General features: G+C 39.5%; 2 protein-coding genes across 5 annotated transcripts in view; both read left to right on the plus strand.

Moving 5' to 3' along the window:
• Positions 1–2,839, plus strand: part of LOC127938283 (CLOCK-interacting pacemaker) — a 3,126-nt gene extending 287 nt beyond the window's left edge. The window contains exons 1-5 of one of the 3 annotated variants that reach the window (XM_052534785.1): positions 1–404; positions 484–547; positions 688–803; positions 890–1,005; positions 1,755–2,839. The exon at positions 1–404 is cut by the window's left edge and continues 151 nt beyond it. In XM_052534785.1, the coding sequence (XP_052390745.1) occupies positions 707–803; positions 890–1,005; positions 1,755–2,327 (786 nt within the window). In that variant the 5' untranslated portion in view covers positions 1–404; positions 484–547; positions 688–706 and the 3' untranslated portion in view covers positions 2,328–2,839. The remainder of the gene's footprint in view (positions 405–483; positions 548–687; positions 804–889; positions 1,006–1,754) is intronic. The other 2 variants (XM_052534784.1, XM_052534783.1) reach the window with 2 other exon arrangements.
• An 864-nt stretch (positions 2,840–3,703) lies between these two features.
• Positions 3,704–9,987, plus strand: LOC127938288 (zinc finger protein 410). Of its 2 annotated transcripts, XM_052534791.1 has the most exons (7): positions 3,718–5,280; positions 5,457–5,648; positions 5,732–5,874; positions 6,990–7,094; positions 7,481–8,415; positions 9,061–9,159; positions 9,244–9,987. In XM_052534791.1, exons 1-4 carry the CDS (start codon positions 5,115–5,117, stop codon positions 7,059–7,061), a joined length of 573 nt encoding a protein of 190 aa, XP_052390751.1. In that variant the 5' UTR covers positions 3,718–5,114; the 3' UTR covers positions 7,062–7,094; positions 7,481–8,415; positions 9,061–9,159; positions 9,244–9,987. The 2 variants fall into 2 exon arrangements, with proteins under 2 accessions (XP_052390750.1, XP_052390751.1); XM_052534790.1 differs by lacking the exon at positions 9,244–9,987 and adding an exon at positions 6,814–6,904 and having other exon boundaries at positions 3,704–5,280; positions 5,457–5,874; positions 9,061–9,233.
• The last annotated feature ends 266 nt before the right edge of the window (positions 9,988–10,253 follow it).

The raw sequence follows: 10,253 nt of genomic DNA on the forward strand, positions 1-10,253 counted from the left end.
GACCGGATGAACGTTTGTCAAAGTGCGTCGGATAAAAAGTTAGCGTGCTTTTGAGGAGAAACTTAAACGGCAGCCCTGCTTTTAACGACTGTTTACTCTTGGCCCGTATCACCATGTCGTTTCAGCTTGACGTTTAGACACGAAACTGTATTTTTTTTTTTTTTTATTTAATTATGTTTACGTACTCGCACGATAAACAGCGTAGATCTATCCGGTAGGCCGTTTGACACAGCTAACGAGCGACTGACGCGACCCGGAGATGCGACGTCATACCTGACCCGATGACGTCATGACGCTCGGTTTACAACAACCGTAATCATAATATCGTTAATAATAGACAATAACGCTAATAATTACTGTTTATTAAAAATATGATTTGTTGTAGAAACAGTTATAAGCTCTCGGTAGGTGATCAGCTTGTTATTTTAGTATCTCTGAGTTTGCAAACAGTGATGACGTTTTTGTTTGTTTATATTTCCTCAGGCTATCTGGTGGCAGAAGATGACAGTTTTAAAGTAGATGTCTATTGAAACCACTGAATAAAAAGGTAATTTTGAGTTTGTATATCCAAATTTTGATGAACTTAAAATATCTCACAGTTCAGATAAGAAAAATCAACAGCTTATAAAGAGTTATAAAGTCCGAACTAGATGTTTGTATCTTCACTGGTGCTGTCTGGTGTTTCAGGCTCATACAGAGGAAGAGGATGAGCACGAGGATGAAGGACGACGGTCGTTCGAGAGTTAAAAACAGAAGGATGGAGAAGTCCAAGCGGGAGTCTGAGAGGGACTCGGGCTTCTCAGGTGTGTAATGGAGAGCTCAGGGTTCTGTTCTGCTGATAGTGAAGTGTGAGTGTTGGAGAAGAGCTATATCTGTGTGTTTCTGGCAGACGGCGGCTCTGAGCATCTGAGTGTGGACAGAGACGACGCGTCGAGCTCCAGATCACAGCTGACCCTGCAGAGCCTCTCACCCGTCATCTTCATGAACAATGTGCTGCTAAAGCAGGTGAACGTCAGCCCTCCTGTGTCTGCTAAGGCCTTGTTTTGAACAGAAAGTAATGACTCTGTAAATCCAGAAGCATTAGGATCACCGTGATCACAGCTTAATCTCACACCACATTAAGACAGATCTGATTTACCGTACAGTAGCGTTTAAAACTAAGCGTCGGTAGGAGTTTTTAAAGTTTTTGTCAAGTCTCTTCTGCTCACCCAGGCTGCATTTATTTGAGGAAAAATACTGTAAAATTGTGAAATATTATTACAGTTTAAAACTGCTGTTTTCTACATTAATCTCTTTTAAAGTGTTATTCATTTATTTAAAGCGTTTCCTTGGTCACCACTGTAAACAAAGCCCTCTGGACACCATGGGGGGGTGGGGCTTAAAGCGTTTCCTTGGTTACCTCTGTAAACAAAGCTGATGAACACTGCAGCAGGTGGAGCTTAAAGCGTTTCCTTGGTAACCGCTGTAAACAAAGCAGCGCTGCACTTGTGAACTTTAATGTGCTTCATACAGAGGCGAGATGAAAAGAAAAATACCATCTAAACTTTTCTAAAGACAGTAAGTTCCCCTCAGACACACATTCGTATAGACTCCTGCCCCTAAATGAATCATGATTATATTAGCATCTCAACCGATTTGATTCGTCACACATCTGAACCGATTTTTCCACCGGCTCTCTGTGAATCGTTACATCCCTTCATATGTATATTCATAACAACAATGACTACGTTTAATATTTGTGGTTTTGTGTGCAGTCTGGTGAAAACCCTTCGTCTCTGAAGCCCTGGGCGTTCAGTCCGGCGGTCGTTCCTCAGTCTCAGGTGGTCTTCCTTCAACCCGTCGTCCCACAGAGATCCGGCCCGGTGCCCAAGGGACCCCCGTCCAAACGCCGCAGACACCGAAAGTACCTCCCTATCCTCAAATCCTACCCCAGAATCGCTCCTCATCCCGGAGACGCGGGCCCTAAGATCAGCAGCAGCGGTTCCCCTCGCGGTCAGAAAGACTCGCCACCCAGCGCTCTTCCAGCATCTGACCCCACAGACGGCTCCCCGCAGACGCTGGACACACACTCTCCTAACACGGACAACAAGATCAAGCGCTTCTGCAACACGTACAACATCCTCAGCAAGTCAGGCCTGCTGGACATCACGCTGCGCACGAAAGAGCTGATCCGGCAGAACCGGCGGACGCAGACGGAGCTGGATCTCCTGCGAGAACACACCGACCTGTTCATGCAAGCGCTGCAGACCGGAGACTCGTCCATCTGGAGCCGGCTGCTGACCAGCACACGAGAGCAGGAGAAACACAGGACTGTCCAGCTGAAGTGAGCCGAAGACGCTTTTAACTCGCCTTAAGCCAGTTCAGTGCAGAAACATTAATATTAGGCCTGGTCTGAGAGATCTACAGTAGAGCGTGTTTCAGGACATCACAGAACGAGACAAAGAAACAAGATTTGGTTTGTTCTTTTCTATGTGTTTGTCTGTTTGGTGAAGTGTGTGTTGAGCAGAACTGTGAAGGGTTTTGTGTCATATATCAGCTCCATAATGTGCTTTTATATTAACAGAGCATTAGACTGAATTATGATCATCATCAGTAATACTGTACATACTGTACAAGACATCACTCAGAAATAAATCTTCAGTTAAACAGGAGATGAATTAACATTACTCAGCTGTAAATATTCACTTTATCTACTCATTCTTTGTTTTTTACATTTCGTTTTTTTAAGCTGTTTTTTTTATTTCCCACTTTTTAATGTTTAAGACATGTTTTACTGAGAAGTACTCTGTGAAATGTTTTCATTTATGTCATAAAGTTATTAAAATAATGTTGGTTGTCAGATGTGTCCATGGATCTTGTCTTTAGCAAATAAAAAATATAAATGTAATACAAATATAAATAAAACTTAAAAACATAATTACTAAATAAAATAAACATTACATTAAATATAAAGAAAGGCCAGTAAACATTTTTTATTTTCATATATTTATAACGATGTATTAAAATAAAATAAACCTAAATATTTATATGTATATATATATAAACAATAGGCATATTAAAAATATATATTGTTTATTTCTTAAACGAATAAAAATGGCAAGAATATAATAACTAAATTGATACTTATATTTAACTAAAATTTAAATAAAAGTGGAAAATAAAATGACATTAATATTTACTTAGTAACATTTTACTCTTAGTAGAACAACAACAATATTTAAGAAAAATAATATTGTCAAATTATGTGCTCAGATATTTTCCATTGTAAATATATTGTTTTCTGGTTATCAGAAATGAGCACAAATACATCAAAAAGCATTTAGTTGCTAATAACAAAAACATTCTCATCAAATTTATTTAATTTAAAATACTGGTGTAAGAACTGTGTTTATATAAAAATTAAATACGTATTTTAAATACACTTAATAAATTAAAATACTGTTCATCTCTGCTATCTGTTTTCAGAGAAATGTTCTTTTGAAAAGAATCGGTTCAAAAGAATCAGAATCATAGTGAATAGAGCTGAATGTTCTCCTGCTGATTCTTGTTCTTTTGAACCGATTCTTTTAATGACTCGGTGAACGGGTTCTCAAAGCGTATCGCTGAGTGAAAAGCACCCCATTGTTTACTAAAATAAACCAGTCTATGCCATTGATGCTTTCTTCACCCGGAAGTACGTCCCAGTCTCCCTCCGCGAGCCGGAAGTGCTCGGGATCCGTCTTTGTGTTTGTGTTTATCTCCGCTGCTCGCTCCAGAACACCGCGTCGGAGGAAAAGAGATGAAGATGAAGATGAACACAGATGAGTGTTTGAGAGAGGGATGTTCTGAGCGTGACAGAGTGGTGCCTCGTTAATGACAAACCCTGCATTAATAAAAATAATAATAATAATACCAAACATATCGATGATCAACAGTGTCAACTTGATGTTTATCAGTTTGTCAGAACATTTGTCATTAACCAAAATATATGAAAACTTAACTTTTCACCTCGTCTCCACTACAACATTAGATGGGCTAAAATAACAACAAAAAATTATTATTATTATAAAAATAAAAACTGTATACTATACGTTAAAGAAAAAAACTAATAGAAAAGGCAAAACGTACAACTGAAAAACTAAAATCAACATGAAAACAGAATATATAGATATAAAAACATTTTATATTAGTTATAATTTTGTAATATTTTTATTATAAAGTCAAAAAATAATTTAAATTTAAATATGGTATTTTACAGTGTCCTAATACTGTGTTGCAGTCCCCTACAACAAACTTAAATTAATCTAATTTTCTCAGAATATATGTTTATTATTAGAGTGATTTTTCAATGATTTCGAAAGGATTTGTTCAAAGCAGTTCTGAGCTCAAGAACAGCAAACTCCTCCCCTCCATCAGCCTGCTCTGCTCTGATTGGTCAGCTGGCCAAGTCTGTTGTGATTGGTCCTTTTCGTAAACAACACACTCATTATCATAATACATGTTATGGGAGGAGGGAATAATGCAAATGTGTTACCTTGTGATGTATATACAGGTAACAGACAGAAGAATTAAAAATTATATATATGTATTTACTTTTGAAATAGTTTTTTACTAATAGTAAAACTAAATAGTATTTTATTTTATTTGTTGTAAGTTATAATATATTTTTATGCATTTATTTTATATTTATTTTACCCTTTGTATATGGTCTTTATATTTTCATAAGTACTGCAAATATTAGTGCAGACAATCATTTACAAATATATATTTTAAAGTTGTAAATTTTTACAATTATTATAAATGTTTTTACACTACGCTAATGTCATAAATGTTTTTATTTATAGTTATATATATATATATCTTTTGCTGAACATTTTTGGCTTTTGAAGTTGAATTCAGTTCAGTCTTTCTCGGTCGTCTTAGAAGAGGTTTTGTTTGTCTGCTTGAGTTGCATTTTAATATAGTTTTGAGGATGTTTTGCAGTGAACCATTTTTGTAAGTGTATTTGATCATCATGAGGTCTCACTGAAGTCGTTTATAATGATGTCTGTATTAGACTGAAGGCTGTGTATGTGTGATTATAGATCTGATGTGTGTGTGTGTGTATTCTGTGTTTTCAGAGAATGCTCTGAGTCATGGCTCCTCCCCTTCACTGTCAGAGTTCAGCCCTGAGCGAAGCCCATTGGTGGTTCAGCTGCAGACTCCTCCCCCCAGAACAAGCCCCGCCCACCATCCTGCAGGACCTCCAGAATCACGACTGCTTGTCTTACGTCCTGCTCAATCTGACCGAGACTCTCATCTGTGTGGAACTCACAGGAATATGCATCTGTTTTTGAATTTTTTTTTTCCTTTTATTAATTATTTATTTTCATGAATTTATTTTGAACCTGAATCATTTACAAATGCCTAATGAAAATGCATGTATGATGTTATATGACCTGACCTGTCTTGTGCTGACAGTGATTGTGTGTTGGTAGGGTTGGCGGTGCCGGCTGAGCCGCTGGTGTTTGTTCAGGACGATGTGGACGAGGCGCAGGAGGAGGTTTGGGCTGGAGACTGTGCTGATGGCAGCGCGCCGTGGTACCTGTGTGTCCAGGAGCTGGCTCACGACAGTCTGATCACCGCCACACGAGCACAGCTGGCCAGAGACGCCCGCACCGGCTGCAACGGTGAGACACATTCATCTTCATCAAACCATCGCTGCTCTGCGTCACGCCTGCTGCTCTCTAATGTCTCGTGTCTGGTTGCCAAGGTGACCACATCCACAGCTGTCAATCAGACGGAGCCTCGAGCCGGACGCACGGCGTCAGAGAAGATCCATCGGTGCCCGTACGAGACCTGCCTCCGGACCTTCAGCTATCCAGCTCACCTCAAATACCACCTGAAAACACACAGGTGACCCAGCAGCTCACACACACACACACACACAGGTGACCCAGCAGCTCACACACACACACACACACACACACACACAGGTGACCCAGCAGCTCACACACACACACACACACAGGTGACCCAGCAGCTCACACACACACACACACACAGGTGACCCAGCAGCTCACACACACACACACACACACACACACACAGGTGACCCAGCAGCTCACACACACACACACACACACACACACACACACACACACACACACAGGTGACCCAGCAGCTCACACACACACACACACACACACACACACACACACACACACACACACACACACACACAGGTGACCCGGCAGCTCACACACACACACACACACACACACACACACAGGTGACCCAGCAGCTCACACACACACACACACAGGTGACCCAGCAGCTCACACACACACACACAAACACACACACACACAGGTGACCCAGCAGCTCACACACACACCGATACACACACACACACACACACACACCGATACACACACACACATCGGTACACACACACAAACTCACAAACACACATTTGTTCATACACACACACACAATAAACAATAGTCTAGGATCAAAGTTCTGCCTTTAAACTTGAAAAAAACAGTGAAGATTTATTGTGATAATTATTAATATCGACTGATATGAAAAATCTTATTGTAATAATGTTTGGCCCGTATCGCCCAGCTTTAGTATTGATATAGTTTTATAATAAATGACGTAAAAACTAAATATTATTAAATAATATTATGATAAGCTGGATATTATAATTTTTTCCAGTACACTTAGACATTATATAATTACTAATTATATGTATTATAGTATGATATTAATATTTAGAATTTCTCAAATGATTGTTGTTAATTATAATGAATTCTATGTTCTGAATCATATCATTTAAATGTTGTTTTTCAGGTGAAATAGCTCTTCCTGTGTGATGATGATAGCTGCGGCCGATCTTTCGCAGAATATTCCAGTCTGCGCAAACACATGCTCGCACACTCGGGTGAGGTCACATGACTCCTGCGTATCTTATTTAGCTATATGATGCATCGTGTGCTCTTGATCTGTTATTGTGTGCTTGTGATCAGGTGAGAAGCCGCACGTGTGCTCCATCTGTGGGAAGATGTTCTCTCAGAGCGGCAGCAGAAACGTTCACATGAAGAAGAGACACAGCGATGAAAGCAGAGACACGGGTAACAGCATCACATATCAGACATTAATAATCCACGCGTCACATGATCCTGCTGCTACACGAGCCAACAAAACACTGTTTACTCTTATACTGATATTCTATTTCAGTATTTATACATGTTTAAAAATATTTAGCTTTCATTAGTACATTTTTTATCTTTAATTCTGTTAGTGACATCCAGATGTTTTCTTGTAAATAGAAATGTTTATTTAATTTTGTATAAGAAACAAACAGTCAGTGTTTTACATGTTTGTCAGACATCCCTGTAATGGCTTTGGAAACAGAAGAGGACACCTTAGTGTATATCATCATTGTAGTATGTTTTATTGTATACTATTTAAATGTGCTGTCCGCTGTTTGTGGTGCTGATCTCAGTGTGATTGACAGGTGAAGCACTCCCTCAGAGCGGCGGTGATTCGATTGTCAGCGTGAATCTGTATCACACTTTCGTACCGACTGATGCTCTGTCACATGACCCACGGCAGTGACATCATCACGTGTTCTGTGTGCTCAGGTGCAGCAGACGCTGTCGTGGATCTCACACCAACATTTTGGCAAAAGCTCAGCAGATTCATCATTGACCATATTTATAAAGACTTTGCCTTATTGTGGAAGGATGTTATTTTTTGTTTTTATAAAAGTCAAAGTAAAGACAAAACGTACTTCATTATAAATGTATTAATACTTTTGGCAAAATTTCACATTCATAAATGTAAATTCAGCTCTAAAAAATCTTGTTTTGTACTCTTTATCCATGAAGTTGAACATTATATTAATCTGTTTCTGGCTCAAACAACAAAAAGGCTGTTAAAACTATCAGCACATGGTCCTCCTTCACTTTGTAATGATCTGTAAGCTTCCCCTGGCTACTTTAATTAATTTTTTTTTTTTTTTTTATCTCTATGTTTTTTGTATATTATGGCTAATCACATGTGAATTGTACCCTTTTTGCAATAAAAAAAAAAAAAAAAAAAACGCTGTCGTGGATCTGACTCCGCCCCATGACGACAGGCCACGCCTACAGCGATGACGTGGTTGGGCTGCTCTAACAGCTGCTTTAGTATTTTTTGATAATTGTATTTTCACTTGTATTAACCTTCTCAGTTTCTAATAAAGATAAAGGTCATCTATCTATCCATGGTCCTGTATAACTCTATTCTAACTCTATTATACGGTGGTGGTGATGTTGTGAATTGAACGGCTCTGAGGTCTGTTGGCTTGTTGACTGGTCTCCATGGTAACGCAGCAGCATGGCGTTCCTGCGCTGGAGTGGTGAGGATGTGGCTCGCTGGATCGAGTCTGTCGGGTTCCCCCAGTATAAGGTGAACCATTACCACATTCACTTATTCTGTTTCAAGATACCATTTAAATACAGTTACTGGAGGAGGAGGGGGAATTATTCACAATGGAAAAGGAACAAGCGCTTGTGTGCTTTATTGGATCTCTTTGAGGATCAGGGCTTCACACAAACTGATCTGATCAGATTCCACAGATGATGAATCAGTGCTGAAATACTGTAGAGTTTGATTAGACACTCGACCTGTGACATCAACAACTACATGAAGGGGTTCTCCTCCTGTTAGAAGTAGTTTTCTGCCATCATGCAGGGTTCTCTGGTTATCTACATTAAGCTCATTCTGTCCGTCCTCCTCGTGATCCATCAGAACAGGCCTGAGACCAATATTTGGGTGGTGACCCATCACTCCAGAAGCTACAGCTTTTACTCAACATAACGCTTCGTCATCATTCTCCAGTTGTGCTTCGTTAGCATCATGCAAGAAAAGTGCTTTCCTTCATCAGCAATATCTGCTGCCTTCATGCAGCCACCGCTGAGAATAAAACCATCTGAGAGAAAGACAGACCTTTATGTTTCATCAGAATCATCATATTGACATCAGCTCAAATGCTTAATATAGTATAGATTCTCTTGAAAGATGTGTTGAGTCATCATCATGTTTGTCCCTCAGGCGTGTTTCACTCAGAATTATATCACGGGCAGAAAACTGATTCATGTCAACTGCTTCACCCTGCCACGACTGGGAATCACTGACTTCCAGCACATGCAGGTAAAGCGAACAGCACAGTAAGTGTAGACATCAGTGTAACACACACACACACACACACACACGCGTGTCTCTGCTCTCTCTCAGCTGATCTCAGCTCAGGTCAGAGAACTGCTGGACGTCTCGGAGCCGCGCTGGAACCAGAGCATCGCTGACCCTCTTCACGATGAGCGGACGGTGTTCCTGCAGAAGAAGAGCAGAAGCGGTCAGCAGACAGATTCCCTCACATACGAGCATCTCCTCCAGAACAAGAGCCAGTAAACCCATCAAGACATTATCATAAACATATATAATAAACAGCTTCTGAACATGCTAGACCTGCCTTCATGTGCTCACTTCACACATCCTTCTTTCAGAATCTACTATTATAAACTTTTGGCTAAATGTAGGCTAAACTGTGAAGCAACTATGAAACTATAATTAAAGAAATTGCAATCAATAACTTATATAAATGTATAACATTTAAAACATGATGTGAAGTGAACATACACCTGTCTAGACAGGAAACGTTCTCTCAAATGTTCTTCCGGTAACATCCTTAGAACGTTTATTCAGAGTTATCTGCATGTTTAAAATAAATAATAAATGTTTTCTTAACTTAATGCGAACATTAGCACAACGTTGTTAGAACATATTGTTGTTGTAGAACACAGTTTTGTCTTAATGTATTTAAAAAATACTATCATTCTAGAGTTTTGAACTGTTTAAAACTAACAAAACTATTACCAGAGAAAACACGCGTTTATGATTTAGAAAGTGTGACAACTAAACCCGATCTCTATTTACATGAATGCAAATATTCCGTTAAACTGTTGTTTTAAGGCAAATAAAGCATATATGCCCACATGACTGTTTCACTGCTTTACAGACTGATCTCAGACCTGCTCCGCCTCCACAGAGGCGTGTTCTCTGACCGGCTCTACTTAATATTCATGAGCACACGCTTCACCATTGCACGGGAAGAATCTAACGTCAGCGTGCCTGATTAATATTCTAGGAAGCGCGCTTTCCCATTAGACGAAACAAACATAACAGGTGTATTTATAACGTGAATAATATCACATTAATATTATATAATAATGTCAAAGTATTACTCG

The sequence above is a fragment of the Carassius gibelio genome, chromosome A20, assembly GCF_023724105.1.
Source record: "Carassius gibelio isolate Cgi1373 ecotype wild population from Czech Republic chromosome A20, carGib1.2-hapl.c, whole genome shotgun sequence".
Taxonomy (NCBI): domain Eukaryota; kingdom Metazoa; phylum Chordata; class Actinopteri; order Cypriniformes; family Cyprinidae; genus Carassius; species Carassius gibelio.